Genomic DNA, 18,290 nt, shown 5'->3' with positions numbered 1-18,290 from the left:
AAAGTGCTTAACAAGCTCAAGTCCATTGACCATTATCCGCTCTGATGAATGTGCAGTTCAAGATCTGAACTGTTTGGCAATTTTAACCTGTTGAATATCAAAAAAAGTACAAATCAAAGAGTAGTGTAGGAGCTGTGGTGAAGTGACAGGAGGTGTAGCATGTTGTTAGATTAGCTGCTGAACAATGCTCGACACCTCATCTCACTTTAATTGCAGTTCCATCACATTCTGAGGTCACAGCACACAGCACACAGCTCAAGCTTGTTTTACACTTTCAAGGTGTTAGATTCCCTAATTACTAAATGCATCAGGCAACGAGCCTGCTCGCACCTTATTTTCCTCACATCACACTCAGCTATTTGACACACGCAGTAGTTCATTGTTTTTTATGGCCATCAGGATGAGCTAAATGTAGATTTTTATCTAAATTGCCTGTAAAACTTTTTCTGCATTAGGATGTGTTTTTTTCACAAACTGCTGTGACAAGAATCATATGTTTAAGTGCCAGATGTTGTTGTTTGCTGCTAAAGATGCACTCTGCATGTCTCTGCATGTCTCTGCATGTCTCTGCATGTCTCTGCTCTCCATGTCTCTGCATGTCTCTGCTCTCCATGTCTCTGCATGTCTCTGCTCTCCATGTCTCTGCATGTCTCTGCTCTCCATGTCTCTCCATGTCTCTGCTCTCCATGTCTCTCCATGTCTCTGCATGTCTCTGCTCTCCATGTCTCTGCATGTCTCTGCTCTCCATGTCTCTCTTCTCCATGTCTCTCCTCTCCATGTCTCTGCTCTGCATGTTTCTGCATGTCTCTGCTCTCCATGTCTCTCTTCTCCATGTCTCTCCTCTCCATGTCTCTGCTCTGCATGTTTCTGCATGTCTCTGCTCTCCATGTCTCTGCTCTCCATGTCTCTGCATGTCTCTGCTCTCCATGTCTCTGCTCTGCATGTCTCTGCATGTCTCTGCTCTCCATGTTTCTGCATGTCTCTGCTCTCCATGTCTCTGCTCTCCATGTCTCTGCTCTCCATGTCTCTGTATGTCTGTGCTCTCCATGTCTCTCCATGTCTCTGCTCTGCATGTCTCTGCTCTCCATGTCTCTCTTCTCCATGTCTCTCCTCTCCATGTCTCTGCATGTCTGTGCTCTCCATGTCTCTCCATGTCTCTGCTCTCCATGTCTCTCCTCTCCATGTCTCTGCATGTCCGTGCTCTCCATGTCTCTCCATGTCTCTGCTCTGCATGTCTCTGCTCTCCATGTCTCTCTTCTCCATGTCTCTCCTCTCCATGTCTCTGCATGTCTGTGCTCTCCATGTCTCTCCATGTCTCTGCTCTCCATGTCTCTGCTCTCCATGTCTCTGCTCTCCATGTCTCAGCTGTCCATGTCTCTGCATGTCTCTTGTAAAATGTCTTTAAAGATGTGCATGCTCGTTGCAGTCAGACAGAAAACAGAGAGGGACACAATGTCAGCTGGACTCACTATGACTCTCACTTGTCCCAGTGTCACACCACTGGACAACAGCAGACAGACAGAGAGCTTCCTCCCTGCATATCTACGCACCAATTATACATTTCTTCTTGATGATTCAGAGCAGCATTGTTAGATTACTGCATTATTTTCAGGAACAACAAATCTGTGTTCAGTGGGGAAAAAAAATCCCAAACTCCAAGAGCTTGTGTTGTTGCAAACGTCTTTTAATGCATCAAATCCCTAAAGTCTGTCCAGTTTAAAAAGTTATTCAAGTCATATGCTCCATGCTTCATTTTCAAAGGGTTCAGAAAAGGTTGTCTTTTTTCCACAAAAAGGTGAAAAATGTCCGTTACCATCAGCACCCAAAGCGCCCGGGCAGAGGGCTCTGCATGGGGGAAGAAGCATGCGTTTGAACAGCCAGCGCCTCTTTGAACGTCTCAGAGGAGCAGAGCAGATATTGTCGCGGCCCATTCCTGTTTTCATCAGTATCTCCTCCAGCAGAAATGAGGATTGGATTTAAGCTATCTATAGCACCTCTGCAATCTCCCTGCAGCCCACACACACACACACGCACACGCACACACACACACACACACACACACACACACACACACACACACACACACACACACACACACACACACACACACACACACACACACACACACACACACACACACTTCCCCTCACTGTCACATGCACACACATGCACACACACTGAATAACACTAACAAATGCTACCCTTTCATTACCAATGCATCTTAGGAAAAAGATAGCCTGACAATATATCATATTTAGGAGTGGCCATAATGCAGATTTGGATGTGTGGGTGAGCCTCAAAGATTGTTGGGAGACAGGCGGGCATGAGACACCCTGGCTCAGCTTTTCATTCAAAGGTCTCAGATCTCACTCCCTGAAGCCCAGGGGAGTCTTAGGCTGCTGAATAATGGATGCAAAACAAGGAAGACACTTCCTCCTCTTAAAATATGAGATTGTCTTTTTTTTTCCCAGCTTTCAGATTTTGAGTGACAAACTGGCAAAGACTTCCCAAGAAAGCAGTTAAAGTGAAGTGATTCATTCAGGACACATTGGTTCTCCTGTTTTTATACAATAGGGACATGAAGGTATGGATGTATTATGAGGATATAACACATTGGCCCCTCTGCTTACTGAGAGTCCTCACTATAATCACCATACACTGACATCATACACATCCCTCTGTAAAACACATCACTGTTTGAAAAGCACCGAGCGCTCCTGTAACTTTTGTCTCAGTACCAGGTTTGTGTTCAGTCACATTGTAATCCAGAAATTAACTGTTCCAATATGACGCAGTTTAAACTTTCATTTTAAATCGCTCAACTAAATACCCTACAGGTCCAAATATATATTATTATGATTAAATAAATATATATTATGTAGTTAGGAGTGGTACATTTGCTATAAAGATAAGTGGCTCGGTCTGTTGTTATGAACATATATCAGCATTTATAAGTGTAAGACCCCAAATATAAGACGACCCGACCGTGGTCTCAGTTAGTACACTGGGTCGTCTCTCAACCGGAAGGTCGGTGGTTTGATCCCCAGATCCTGCAGCCACATGTCTGATGTGTCCTTGGGCAAGACACTTAACCCCAAGTTTCAGCCTCTACCATCAGTGTGTGAATATGTAGGTATGACCTGCGGTGTGTTAGGTCTCTAAATAGTCAAAAGACTAGGAAATGGCTGTAGATGTGTAAGTCTATTAACCATTTAACACTTTTTTAAGATTGTTTTTATGGGGGAAAAAAATGTCTTATATTCAGGCCAACATGGTATTCAAAAATAATTTAAAAATTGATGTTGGAAATGCTTTTTCATGTAAATGTTATGAACGGCTGACTCATATATTTGTGGACATTTATTTGATATGAAAGTACAAACCTGGTTGACAAATGCGCTGAAATTATTTTCCATAACCCCGAGAGTAAAGGCCTCAGCCGTTTTCAAAGCAAACCAAAACGCATCATTTTTTATGTAGCATGGAAAGTCACACACAGTAGCGTTTCTCAGATGAGACCAAAGATAGTTTGAGTTTTACTGTATATTAAAGTGAAGTTACTTATTGCAGCCGAGGAAAGAGTTGAAACATTTGTGCTGAAAAAATAAAAAATAAAAACTCATTTAAAGTTTGGCCGCTTCTTCGTGTTTGTTACATGCTGAGCGGTTATATATCTTCTTTTGAAAGCGAGTGCTCTTTGTGTGTGCAGGAGGCGAGTCAGAACAGAACAGTCAACACCTCCACAGGGAGACAGAATGAGTCACATCTATCACCTCACAATGTCTTATTTAAGAGTTCATTCAAATCAAGTATGGTTTTTAAATCCTGAAAAAGGGCTGAATTGAGCTTCATTGAACAATGACTATAAAATAATGATGCCATGGGGGGTTCGCCTTAAAAGCTCTCTGTCTGCTTCCAGGTATGCATGATATATTTGGAGTGAGATATACTTCACGATATGAAGACTTGTTTTCTCTTTTCCCCGGCTAAATCATTCCTCTCTTGTTAAAACAAAAAGCTGTCTTATATTATTCTGTTTTACACAGGCCCGCTCTCTGTGGCGGCAGGGAAGATCAAAATGTGTTCGCTGGCAGAGAGAGCGATAAAGAGCCTGTTACACAACACAATCCTTCTACTAGTCTGTTTTATCAGCGTACTCTTCTCATCATGTGGAATTTAAACGTGGTGAGAAGCTTGAATAAAACATTGTGTACAGTATCTGCTCATCTTTGTTTAGTGTTTGTGGTTTTCTTCAGATTTAAATGCTCCATTGGATTGATTCAAAGATGTGAAGCGTGTTATTTTTAAAAACAAGCGAGCGACTGATCATCATTATTCTTAAGCATCTGGATTAATCACACACACACACACACACACACACACACACACACACACACACAGTTTCATTTGTCAGTCGATCCATAATAGCCACATGATTGCTTTGAAAACCACATCTGCACTTTACATCAAAGCCAGCTTCGACTTATTCAGCTTAAAGTCTCTGTGAGCAATTTGAATGTAAAGATCAAATTTGTGAGCAGTTGTTAGCGACCTGTTCAGAGCAAAGTTACAGTACGTGCTGAGCTATATATATATATATATATATATATATATATATATATATATATATATATATATATATACGGACATGCTGTTCTTTTAGCTGATCTGCTTCAAACATGCCATCATTAGTACTGCTAAAAACAAATGCCAGTATGCTACTAATTAGCATGCTGATGAGCCACTAGTTATATTGTGACCATAATTTAAAGTGTTACCAAAAGTGTGTCCAGCAGAACTCTTCCATCAAACACACTTCACGTTTCCTTTTTTATTAGTTATATAGTAATTATCTGTCATATAGTAAATGTGTAATTCTTCATTTCTTCCCTTTTTTTTTTTAATAATATTTGCTTTCAGTGAAAAAGTAGCCTGAACCGTGTTTACTTTCATCTGTGAAATGTGCAGGCCATTGAGAAAGAAAATTATACAATGCTTGCAATTTAATTATGACATGACTCAGAGCAGGCGGCTCTGCACTGCCATTCAGATGATAATTTGTAAATGTGGTATTTTATCTTAATTGCACATTCTCTACCCCGTGATGTGTCGCTCTCCGCAGTAAAGTTTCTCTTCAGACTCAGTTAAACAGATGTGTTGTGGTTACCTGGAGTGTGAAGGAAGGTGACGGACACTGTAATTGATCAGCTCTACAGGAGAGAACCAGGTCAACTCCTCGTGATGCTCTGATCTCTGAAGCACCACGGACAAAACTAATGGCTTCTTCTTTCATTCATATGATCAGTCTGTGTGTCTGGGCTCCAATTTTAATCAATAGTTGCAACATGTTTGAACATTACTGTAAGAATAAGTCATTAAGTCAAAGACACCAGGCTTTTTGCATGGGTGTCGTGGTGATAGCCTTCGGCTCATGGTGTTAGCATTGGTCCTTGCCACTGCATGATTATTATTATTATGAAAGTACACTCACATTTTTAGAACAGTTGTTTAAGGGCACACTCACTCTTGGTAGTCCATCCCGTGCACGCTTCACCACTAAAGTCCATTTTGTTTGACTCGTTCCAGTGCTACATTACAGTTGGAAGAGTCGTGTTTCCACAAGGTACAGTTCATGCATGAGCACACGCATGGGTTCACAATGTGGACCGCCTTCATTATGGAGAGTGGAAAAGCTTTATCTGACTGGGAGAGTGAAGAGGGGGGGGGGGCAATCAAGCGTAAGCAAGGTACAGGTTGACTTTGCCTATATTGTAAGTGTGCCTTTATTCCCCATTGACTGAACAATGACTGCAAGTCAAGCTGACAGACAGTTTTTTGTTTTTTTTAAAACTTGTAATCATTAGGTTTCCATGCTAACATCATTGCTAACATTTAGCACTGCTATTTCTGCACATAGGCTACATCATCACAGGAAGTTGCCGCTCTTCTGCTCACCTGACTCTGGGTCACACTGGTGCTCACAGGGGTCCAGGAGGCGTCGTCCACACAGCTCGTTGACCCACGGCCCGCTGGCGTTCTGCTGGTAGTACAACAAGATCTGGGCTGGGTTCAGCCAGTCTGAGGCGTCTAACTGGCTCCCCTGCAGCAAGATGAACCTCGAACCTGAGGAAGATCACGGGAAGAGGAATGGATAAACAAGAAGTCAGAGTGAGGAGGAGGAAATGGAGAGAGAGTGAATAAAGCGTCGGGATGGTGGAAAAGCAGAAACGAACGACAGAGGGAAAAGGACAGGGGCGTGTCCAGACTTTATAACTGGGGTGGCCCACCTGGACTTATGAAGGGGGGCATGAACTATGCTGGTACATACACGCCAATATTTATTTATTTTTTTTTTTTTTACCTTTCTACACTACTAATGATATATAAAGGTATACAATGGGGGCCATTCCATGGACACGCCCCCTGGAAGAGGAACATTAGATATAGAAAAATCTAGCAAACACCTGCAACACATTTGAAAGTCAATTTTAACATTCTTTTTGATTTGTAAAGAAAAAAGAGAGAACAAAAAAGAACCAGAGCACTGAGGGAATAAAACACTGGTTTGAAGTTAGTGTTGGTAAAAAAATGTTATAAAACCTTTAAAAAGAGAAGAATTTGTTCAAAGCAGAATTTCCCTCAGGATCAATAAAATATCTATTCACTACTTTCATACTGTATATATAAAAAAACACTAACTCAGATGCACCAGTTTTAAAATGATAGAGACCTATGTGAAGCCGAGTGACAATTTTGTTTGCCCAATGAGCAATGAGATGGTGTCTTATTAAAATGATGTCAGTCTCTGGAACATGTCTTACATGTTGCTGATCTTCCTCAGAGACGTTTGACCATGAAAACAAATCAGTGCAACCTGTAGGTGACTTCTTCTTCTCAATAAATATGGGCTGCATGTATCCTTGTACTTATAGTGCATGCACCCCATGTACGGAGTCTCGTCCTCTCAGCGGGTGGCCTGGGTACGAATCATTGGCTCCTTTCCTGCATACTCTCTCTCTCTCTCTCTCTCTCTCTCTCTCTCTCTCTCTCTCTCTCTCTCTCTCTCTCTCTCTCTCGCCAACAACAAACCTTGACCAACAAACATTGTCTGAATCAGCTGTTACATATTCCTGTTTTTTTAGCATGACATTGATGTGACACTGATCCACATTGTATAGTTCACAGATGGGCTGTTTGTCATCAGAGCCATGATCTGCATGTGATGATCAGTCGATGCATTGTTGCGTCTAAAAGTATTTTCCTGGGATTGATAAAGTAAAAGCAGTTGGAAAAACGACAACCCTTGGCTGTTTCCCACAAAACGTACGAGTAATATTCAAACTGTGAGACATTTTGAATGAAGCGACACTTACAATAAAAGACTTAGTTATTATGAGGAACAAGAGGCAGCCGGCTGAGGCTTCCGCTCTGCTGCCCTGCAGCCAAACACACGCAGCAAGAGGAGAGAGAGCTTTTTAAAGTCCTCTGCACATTTGACATGTTTGGAAAAAAAATGTCCAGGGTAGGAAGAGAGGGAGGCTCAGTGAAGCACATGTACGTGTGGTGAAGATTGTAGTGCGCCTGTACATGTCGTTGTCCTTCCCAGAGGTGTGCCAGTAAATTGTGTTACGGGCTTCTCTCCTTTTCATTTACTTCTTGCTGAGCCAGTGACTTTACATACAGCGTGCCTTTAACTCAGTTATGTTTAGAGCGATTGAATTGGCGACGAGCCCTGGTGACTGTAACTGGATGGTAACTTGGTTAAAGTTGAGGCAACTTCCCACTTGGAACTTTATGGGCCACTCTGCAGTTTTACCTTTCAAACATGTTCACGGTGTCTTTAAAAAGCAGTGAAAGGAACAACTGAAGATGAATCACAGGTTTGCTTCTAAACTCTTCAGGAATGTCCCTCCTCTGCACAGAGCTGTACAGGTTTAATATTAGTGGCACATGTGATATGCTAATGTCATGTTAAAACATCCTCCGCTGAGCTTCACTCCCTCTCTCCCTCTGACTTCCTGATCATTATTACTCTTTTCAGTAAGTATTTAAAGGAGCAACATGTAAGATATTTATGGATTTTAATGATGAAATGACCGTACTGGAAACATGCTGTGTGTGCTGGCATGGTGAATACATCCACATGAATCAGCTCAGCAATTAAATCAGTTTTTCGGCCTCGTCGTGTCACAACCTTCTTTTCCAGTCTTTAACCCTGCTGTGTAAATGATATCATGTTTACTTTGTGTGCCATCATCAGATTTGTTGATGTCTGTCATAGCAGTCCTGCCTCTTCTTCTCACAGTAAACACACTTCTTTACGTGGACTGATCAGTCCTCCAGGTTCCGTGATTTGAGCTGCATCTTTAGCAGCCATCTGCTTTCCTGAGGCCTCGTCGACACGTAGGTGAGTATTTTGGAAACAAAAACAAAAACAGAGGCTGTGTGTTTTGACCTTTCGTACTCATGGAAACAGTGTTTCAGGTCCCTGAAAAAAGGCACCTTCCGAGCGCCAATTTATAACAAATGCTATCTCAAGACGCTTCACAAAAGAGCATGCTGGGTAATATGCAGGAGGACGACACAGTCGGATGGAGGAGGGTGGATGTTTGGCATTCTCATGACAGCCGTAAAAGATCGTTTGTGTTTTCATGTGGACGATGATGTTTTTGAGAACTTAGACCTTTGTTTTACACAGCTCCTACATGTGACAGGGCCTAAGCATGGTTACATCCTCTTCAACAACAGTGATAGTTAAAGGGACAGCAGACTGTTGCTAGGCGACATGGCCAATCAGAATCAAGTATTTAACACAGCTGTAATGTTCTGTTTTTTTTTTTTTTGGAAGATACACTTATTGAAAATAAAAAAAGACAGCCAGGTGTATGTCGCAGGTTGGCTGTGATGCCGCTGTAACACAGCAGGGGGCCTGTGTGAGCTCTGTGACTTCACTGCACACGGGGAGCACTGGACATTTGCTAACCCAGGCATATTTAACGACGTGTTGGCAAACTCTCGCTGCCCTAATTAGTGCCATCCCCTTTGATGAAGCTCTTAAAACTGGAGCACACGCCGCCGATAGCTGGACACTTCTTATTTGCTTGATTGTAGAGAACCATTAAAGCGCTTCGGAAGACGTTTTGAACTCGTGACACCAATCAGTAATGTTTCTGTTTTTACGGCGCATTTTATGTCCAATTTGAGGATGTCTTTGGCTCTCCCTGGCGTGCACTGTTTTTAATCTTTAAATGACTGCAGTGCTTAAATGAAGATCATCCCCTCTACTGTGTGTCTTACGTTTGCTTGATAACTTGAACACTTAAACAATGGGAATGTTTCTCTGAAATAGAACAAAAAAAAACATCAACAATAATCTGTCTCTGAAACCTTCTATTTATCTTTTTTTCTTTGTGCATTATTTTCCATTCAAAGGTAAATGGACTTTCTACTTAAAGCGCTTTTACACCTCCAGCAACAAGCGAAGCCTCAACTGTTAAGAGGACGATATGAGCCCATGGACCACGTGCCCCCCCGAGACATAAACCACATGGAATTCCTTTCTCAGAACAAACCACAGATGCCTTTTAAAAAACACATTTTAACAAAACACAAGATAGTGTCCAGCAGCATTTCTATTCCAAACAGAACAGTGTGTTCTGTCCCTTGTTGTCTTTCTTTAATAGATGTGTGTATCCTGTAAACAGGCAAACATCTGCAGAGGATTAGTTCCCCTGATGTCGGGGGCGAGGAGAAGCGTGTGGGACTCACAGTATTGGAAAGCAGACACATGCACAGCTGCTGGCATTAATAGCTTCTCTCCCCAGTGGAGGAATCTTGATTTTCATCTGATTCGCCATGACATCAAATCAAGTCTGATAAGATTGTGGAGACATTTATGGAAACATTCTCAAATCGATCCCAGTTTTGTAATTCAACAGGCAAGTTCGCCATCTTTCATCTCCCCTTTCAAAGTTCCCTCCTTGGAATTCTAATTTCTCCCTGGCAGCTCCCTGTGTAGACCTCCTGAAAGCAGCAGCAGCGCTCCGAATCAAATCAGACCTCCGGATGATAGATGAGTGAGCCTAGTCACAGTCTATAATATATCTGGACTGCCAGCTCACTCCTGTGACACTTGAAAAATGCCAACGAACCAGCAGGAGCCAGCGCCCGGCCCCCTCGCTGCTTTTTTTTTTTTTTTTTTGTCCTGCAGGTGCTACATTGAAATTCATTAGCGAGGTGGTTCAACATTTCAGAAAGTACAAGAGGAAGAGTGATGGAGGGGTTTGCTGCGGGTGGTCACTGTGACCTGGCCTCAATGTGCTGTGATGCTTTGAGGGCACATTTGCTGTGTGGTCTCACATGGGAAACGTGGCACCGGGGTGGTCGACCTGGCATTTACCTTTGTCTTTGCAAGAGTGCAAAGCAAAACCGGCAGCTCCACTGCAAAACCAAAGTGCTCTGTTTGAGTGATACAACAAGTAAACTCCCCGGTGAGAGGGAGAAAAATGCCAGCTCACCCCCCCGGGGCTTTGAGCGCCCACAGAGTGAGTGTGTGTGTGTGTGTGTGTGTGTCTGTGTGTGTGTGTGTGTGTGTGTGTGTGTGTGTCAGTCTTACCGTCGGCGATGAGGTGTTCTGGCACATGCAGGATGACCCGGACTGCGAGGCTGCAGGCGAGGTGAGAGGAGTAAACCAGGCCGATCACGCAGCTGATGACACTGATCAGAGTCAGGGTGGTCTTATTGATGGGGCTCCGCGGGGAGCCTGCTGCTGAGAACAAACACACAGGGAGGAGGGGGGGGGGGCGAGGTGTGGTGGGAGCAACAAATGATGGAGACATGTGAAGCAGTTACTGTTTAATGTTCCAACCCAAACACCACAAACACACACACACACACACACTAACTATACACACACTTCTGACACAGGGAGCCATTTTACAAACAAGCCACAAAAAAAAGGGCTAAGCGCCCATGAAAAAGAACCTTTGGATCAAACCCCCCCTCCCCCCCACTAGTCTTTGGGAGGTTCAGGCGAGGCATAGCTCAGTGGCACAGAAATAAGGTTTACCTTTGAAGGGTATTAACATCAACGCTGGGATGTGGGAGAAAAAAAAGAGACATGGGCCTAAATAAAAATGGTTCAGAGGTTGTTTTTTCCCCTCTCTCTCTCTCTCTCTCCCTCCCTTTCTCTCTCTGCATGAGGCAGAACGCCTCCCTTATCTCTCTCACTTCAGAGTGCAATACAGAAAGTGTTAAATGTGACCTCGTATGCGCACACACACACACACACACACACACACACACACACACACACACACACACACACACACACACACACACACACACACACACACACACACACACACACACACACACACACACACACACACACACACACACACACACACACACACACACACACACACACACACACACACACACACACACACACACACACACACACACACACACACACACACACACACACACACACAGAGCCACTGTGACCTTGGATCAAACCACTCAAACTTTGTTTTGTCGCTGACAGGATAACTCTAGATTACATTGTCACTTTTAAATTGCTCTGGCGGAACTTTCTCATTCAAAAAGCTGCCCGAGGCGATCCTTTAAACAAAAGCCAGAGTAGAAAGCTGACCTATCGCATTATGTATGAAGTCGGTATATTTATCACCTGCCTCACCCAGACATTCTCACCATCCTTCGAAAAGTGATATTTTTACACCTTGGACTGTTCAATCAATGTGGAATATTTAAGACGTTGTCCTCCGTTCCCCGACTTGAAGAAGATACTCCTGTCACGCTTCATGAATCATCCTCTGGATCTAAACAACATAGCTTGGGCAGCTTGGAAGCATTTGATTCTATTCTGGAGCTCTAATTAAAGGTGTTGGCTGCACTTCTGGAGGCTTCGCCGTGTTTGTGCCACCTGTGCACATGACGGGGGAGTAATTGGCTTGGAGGTGTTGTAAAGGCTTGTAACGCCTTCTGACAGCGGCTATTATTTTGAGGGCATTGTGTCTTTATTTTTCCCCTCTCTCTCTCTCTTTTTCTCTCTCTCTCTCTCTCTCTCTCTCTCTCTCGATGTGTCTCCTCCACACCTCCATTACTGTACATCAGATCTACAGGGACATGGCATGCTGACAGATATAGCATGCTGCACCACTTCACTTTGACAGCATTTGCACGACATACTCTTTGGAAATAATATTTGTGTACAATATTATTTCACCATCCAGTGTTTGTCACGTCATGAGTCACAATCAGTATCCAAATATTCCGCTCTGTAAACCTCTGATCTCATCGTCTTGTTTGGTTTCAGTCAACAAGATAGTATGCAGATGCACTGAGATCAGTGTTACATGCTCACACTACACATAGATGTAAATACACAGCATACCGTTTACACAGAGTCTATGTACAATATTTATTTTCAGGATTTGAAACCAGCTGCACACACAACACTGGAGCAATCCATCTGCTATTTGCACTGCAAAAGGTTACTTGTCATGCGTCGTGGCGATGGTAATACCATCAGACGGCGGGAGAAAACTGTCTGTAGGTGTGCGAGTCCTCCTTACCCCCTGAGCCCCACGCGCTGTTGGCGTTACCATTTCTCATACCTCGACTCCGGCGTCGACTGCGGTTTGGGTCGGTGTAAAAGGCCAGCTGAGGCTCGCTGTCTGCCTCCGTCCCAGAGTCCCCGTCTGGGTTCAAGAAAGTTGAACCCGCTGTTGAATTCACACAGAAAAAAAAAAAAAAATACACCGACAATGAGGGGTAGAAAAAAGGACAGGTTGTGGACCAACGGTCCTCCACTCGGCCTCGCTGCGATGGCAGGGGAAGGGCAGCCATAGGCGGAGCAGCCAATGAGAAGGAGGATCGCATCCGATCCATAACTGAAGTGTAATGTTGATGGTCAGTTAACAGTGTCAAACACATGAGAAAAACGTGAATGGGTTGTAATGAACATGGTTTAATGTGTCATTCTACTCTTACTTCACTATTCCACATACCACACCTCACATGAGTGAGGGGCAGGCCGTCTCTCAAAAAGATTCCTCCATCAAAAAAAAAATAATTAAAAAATCATGCAACATCCCGTCCAATCAGTCAGTGAGAATGAAATGACTGGATGTCTTGCCTGCTGGCAAACATTCTGCAGAGGCACTCATTGTGCATGAGCAAATCTTCCACTTTGTAAACCGTGCAGCCACACACATGAGGAACAGAAGAGGTGACGCATGCACTCCTCTGCATGAGCACGTTCTCTGATTTGAAAGATGTCAAGTTCGCATACCAAGGGAGGGGTGTTTGTGTCGGGGGTTTGTTTGGCTTTATTCTTTAAAGAAGGAGCTAACTCTTTTTTTCGAATTGCCTACCGGTGCTTGAAAATCGAAAAGAGTTGCAAGGCTGTCCCCAGAAAATAAGATAATTCTATACCAAACTTCTGGGCAGAAGTGGCTGCAGATGTGTACACGATGCTCATGAGGAATTGGACACATCCTGTGTAACTGAGGAAGTTAGTCAGTGAAGAAGTCCTTGGTAGGGATGCGTCGATCGAGACTGTTCCTATGAAGCACTCAGAAAAACAACATGCTTTGTCTTGTAGACTGAACATTTCACTGTCAATATTGTAACTATACTAATCATTAATTATTATTAAAGGGATACTTCACCCATTTGCATGAAGCTGTGTATCATTAGAAACATGGTAGTAGTGTTGAATGGTCGTGAATCCAACCCTCATTTTGCCCTGAGACAAGAAAAATGTGTTTTTCTTTGCCTGGAAGTTTTCTTCATGTGATGCAAAAAGCGTCATATTACATCACATGAAGAAAACTTCCAGGCAAAGAAAAACATATTTTTCTCGTCTCAGGGCAAAATGAGGGCTGGATTCACAACCATTCAACACTACTACCATGTTTCTAATGATACACAGCTTCATGCAAATGGGTGGGTTAAAGTATCCCTTTAATAATAATAATACAGAAAAATAATCAAACCGTGCACCAGGTACAATACAAAGACAAAATGAAATTACAACTTGTAATAAATAACAACCAGTTCTTCTTCTTTATTAATGACTCAATACTGTATTTTCACACAAAGGGGGTCATTTGGGGTTCAATGGAAATCTGTTTGAAATGTGGATGATGCGTGTGAGATGGAAACATAAAGGTTAAAAAAAAAAAACATATCACATACAACACAAGCTTGGCTGAGTGGTTTTTGTGTGTTTCATTGTTTTACCAGGAAAGCTGCCAACATACAAGCCATCATAACAAAAGAAAAATAGATTGTGACATAAAGGACCAGAATTCATACGAATAGCGCCCCTTTCATTCTCTTGATATGTACATCTATGTGTTTAATCAACCTGTCAGGGGACCTATGGCTTTGATCGGTCAGATGTTTCTGTACATTAAAGGCACAATATGTAAATCCTGCCACCAGGGGGGGCCTCTATCAAAACAATAATAAAAGATACGGTCAAGGCTGGCAGGGAATCATGGGAGTGATTTTCTCTGCTACTTCCATCCCCCCAATGAAAACGAACTCAGAGTTGAAGAGTGAAGTCAAGACAATTGTCGAAACCAACCTGAGAAAGAGAAAATGTTCACCAATGAGCTGATGTACCTGAGTGTAATTTAGATGGTGTTTTAACAGCAGCACACACAGCAGCAGCACGGCAGCTTTCAGAAGCAGCTCCTGCTTCCTTCGAAAGCAGTCTTTAACGTCACATCTGGTGTTTCCATGGCAATGATAAAGTGGGCAGTTGAGGGGTTTACGTACATTAAACATGTTGGAGCATTTTTAAACATGCTGGAGCATCTCAGCAAAACACAAACACCAACATGAGGACCAGCACCCTCTCAGTGAACACAGAGCTAAAGAACAACATGCCCAGACGGAGACTTCACATTCCTCTCCGATGCAGGTGGGTTAGGATATATTTCATATCTGCTATATTCATGTTTTCAATGTCACTATCGACACCTTCAACATGATCTGTCTCTCATTTTAAATTAAAGAATACAAATATACATATTTCTCCTTCCATTTTGCTGTAAGGCAATAAACGCCTGTCTGATGCTGCAATGTAAGAAACTAAATCAGCAGAGGACTGAGGTCTGTCCTCTTAAGTTATAACTAATATCTATCAATAAAGCATGAGCACAGATGTAAACAAGTAATAAACGAGTTTATTAAAAACAAAATCCCTTTACACTCCAACATTTATGAAATGCATTGCAGCGAGTGTTTATCTTCTAAGAGGCATTAGCTATATTTAGAGGGCATGAATTGAAGCTTGTCTTACAAGTGTTAGCGGATTGTGAATAACAAAGTGAGGGGGAAAATCCATCAAAGCAGCAAAGATTTGCTGGCTCGGCGGGATGTATGTGAACTGAAATCAAATTCATGCTAACGCTGCTCAGTGACAAGAGCTTTAAAAATCCCCAACCAAGACGCAGTGTTTGATTAAACTGAAGAGAAATAATAATAATGGGAGATTGAAAAAAACGTGGTTGGCAGCAATGTCAATGTCACAAACCGGGAAGGACATTTTTTCAATTTCATATTTCAGCTTTTCATATTGTTGGTTTCAGAACAATACACACTGAAAAAATGAATGTGTTGTGTAAATATTATTGGCAGCCATGACTATCTGACAGCACAGATGTTGGTGTTGCTTTACTTCACAAGTGGGAAGGCTTTTTTTTTTTTTTTTTTTTTTTTTTTTTTTGATGACACCATTGTTTCCTCATTTCACATAGCTGATTTAATAATAAAGCAATGTTCACTGCACAATTTCCCCCCAGAAATGTTCACTGGCAGGGTACAAAATCCTCGGCAACAGAAGTCAGTGTGCTCGAAAAACTCTGAACTGAAATAAAGACGGATGAGGTCCCCGTGCTGAGGAGAGGAGAACAAAGCCACTGCTTCAACACTTAAACAACATGTGATACAACAACAAAAAAATGAGGTGTCTGGTGCCTTTAATTAACTATATCCTCTGAAATTATTCTTATTTGTGAGTGTTTGAGTAAATCGTTGCCCATGACAGCCTGTTGTTCTGTTTGAGATGAACATGCATTGAAAAAAGGAGCCAAACAGGACTGTAAAAAATGTAGTTCTTTGAGTGTCCACTTGAGGCTTAGCTGCAAGGGCAAAGGAATCCCACTAGCTCCCATATTAAAATGCTCCTTTTTATATCCATCCATCCACTTCTCCATATCGCTTTTCGAGTCACCAATTAACAAGCATGTCTCTGGACGGTGGGACGAATCTGTAATACCTGGCGAGACCACACGTGCACAGGGAGAACATGCTAACTACACAGTGAGGCTGCTGTCAGACGGGGACTCAAACCAGGAACCTTCTTGCTGTGAGGTAACAACAACAACCACGACACCACTGTGCACTGTAGCATTTCCAACATGGCGACCAACGTCGACAGCGCCTCTTCAGAAACCAAAGTGATGTCATATATCGATGAGGAGTGATCATGATTTGTTCCATAAATAAAGAGTCCAACATTTTTCCACTATTTCAATGTTTCCTCTACATTACAGGTCACTTTGGAAGCAACTCACTTACAGCACCTCTAGTGGTTAAGCATAGCATAGCACACTTTATCATGTCCATGTCTTATTCAGTCTCTGAGTATTTGAATTGCTAGTTTCCAGCTTCATCTGATTACTACAATACAACTCATGAGATCATTAAAGAAAAGTAGAAGGAGACGTGGTATAAAAACGTAAGCCTCTTTCAGGCCGCTTTGACACAAACACTTCTGAAGATTTCCGTAAAATTTCAGGTAGACTGCTCCTGAAATCTTCCTCTCATCCTTGTGGGAGGGAGGTGAGGGGTTACAGCACGTAAGACATGATGTAAAAACAATGACTAAGACTTTAACCGGTCAGTTCCAGGTCGATCAATAAAAACAAAGCTTTTGAAAAAAGCTTAAATATGTTTAATGCCGGACTATGAGTATAGCACGTTTTATGGACAGCATTTTTTTTTTTAGACAAAATTAGAAAACATGTACTGAGCATTGAATAGTTATTTTGCCATTGAGCGCTCTGCAGATATGTCCAAATTCAGGGTCAACAACTTTGGAGAATGAAGCCGGTGAAGCTTTTAGAGGAAACAAAAGAACGGTGGCTAAACTTTTTAGAGAAACTACAACAATTATGTCCTAGATTTGGATTCTTTAATAGTGTTTTATTTTAGGCTGAGTCAGTCCACTGAGAGTATGGACTCATTTGCAGGAATTAATTAAGCTAAAGCAGCAAAACTAAAGAGAAGGAACAGACTGTAAGTAACTGTCACATCCAGGCCAGATAGATGACAGCAGCACAGCAATCATTTATAAAACTGGGACAGTGTTTGACGTCCATATAGACTAATCAACGTGTGATTCTTCATGTGATATATTTAAGTGCATCAAACCCTTCTGATGAGGACAAAATCTCTGTGATTTCATTTATAATCATCTCTTATCAAACGAGTGTCTTTATAAATTAGAGTGAGACGATGATGTGGAGAGTTTTCTCTAGCGCCCCCACACGGCCGTTTTGGATGTACCTTGGTTTGCCAGGTGATGGAAGCGGGCATGAGAACTGGTTCAGATTGAAGTGATTGTACCCGACCTAAAAAGCCCCTGCATGTTTTTAATCAGTTCCACCAGAAGAAAGCTGCTCAAACTAGGATCAATATTTCTTTTTGAAAAGTGTCGAGAGGTTAGAACGCAGAAAGGTTTACAGACCCATGCAGAGCCGGCTAAACACTGGAGCTTCAGTGTCCAGCACATGGCGACCTGCGTGAGCATCGACCCCATTGAGGAGGGGGCGGGGGGAGGGGAGGTCATCAGCAAAACTGTTCAATGCAAAACATTTTAGTTCATTGTTATCAAATATTACCATGCTGCCGTGTTCAACGATAATTGTTATCATTGTTAACAAACAAAACTGCATGTTAGCATGGTTTATGTTGAGTTGTTAGCGTTTTAACATATTGGCATTGCTGTTTATCCCTGCCTGATGCCAGTTTTCTTTTAATTTTAGATCTGCCTGTCAGCTGGTGAAATAGCCTCTTCACCATCTTTCCCCCCACATATTTTCTCAGTTAAACATTAGTAGGCTGGAGCCAACAGTTTTAGTAATGTTTCTAAACAAACAAATCACTTCACACCCCACAAGAGTTTACTAACCAGCTGTGCAGCTTTTTTTTTCATACACCCATTTTAAATATGATCCCATCCCCTC

The 18,290-nt window shown here is 42.4% G+C and overlaps 1 protein-coding gene across 11 annotated transcripts in view; it reads right to left on the bottom strand.

Moving 5' to 3' along the window:
* Positions 1-18,290, bottom strand: part of astn1 (astrotactin 1) — a 393,364-nt gene that overhangs the window by 269,415 nt on the left and 105,659 nt on the right. For 2 of the 11 annotated variants that reach the window (XM_079347778.1, XM_079347784.1), the window contains exons 6-9: positions 12,600-12,749; positions 11,069-11,092; positions 10,616-10,768; positions 5,956-6,123 (exon numbers count right to left, since the gene is read on the bottom strand). In XM_079347778.1, the coding sequence (XP_079203904.1) occupies positions 5,956-6,123; positions 10,616-10,768; positions 11,069-11,092; positions 12,600-12,749 (495 nt within the window). The remainder of the gene's footprint in view (positions 1-5,955; positions 6,124-10,615; positions 10,769-11,068; positions 11,093-12,599; positions 12,750-18,290) is intronic. The other 9 variants (XM_079347782.1, XM_079347785.1, XM_079347783.1 and 6 more) reach the window with 6 other exon arrangements.

This window comes from Symphodus melops, assembly GCF_947650265.1.
Source record: "Symphodus melops genome assembly, chromosome: 7".
NCBI lineage: Eukaryota > Metazoa > Chordata > Actinopteri > Labriformes > Labridae > Symphodus > Symphodus melops.
This window is presented reverse-complemented; position numbering and strand designations above follow the sequence as displayed.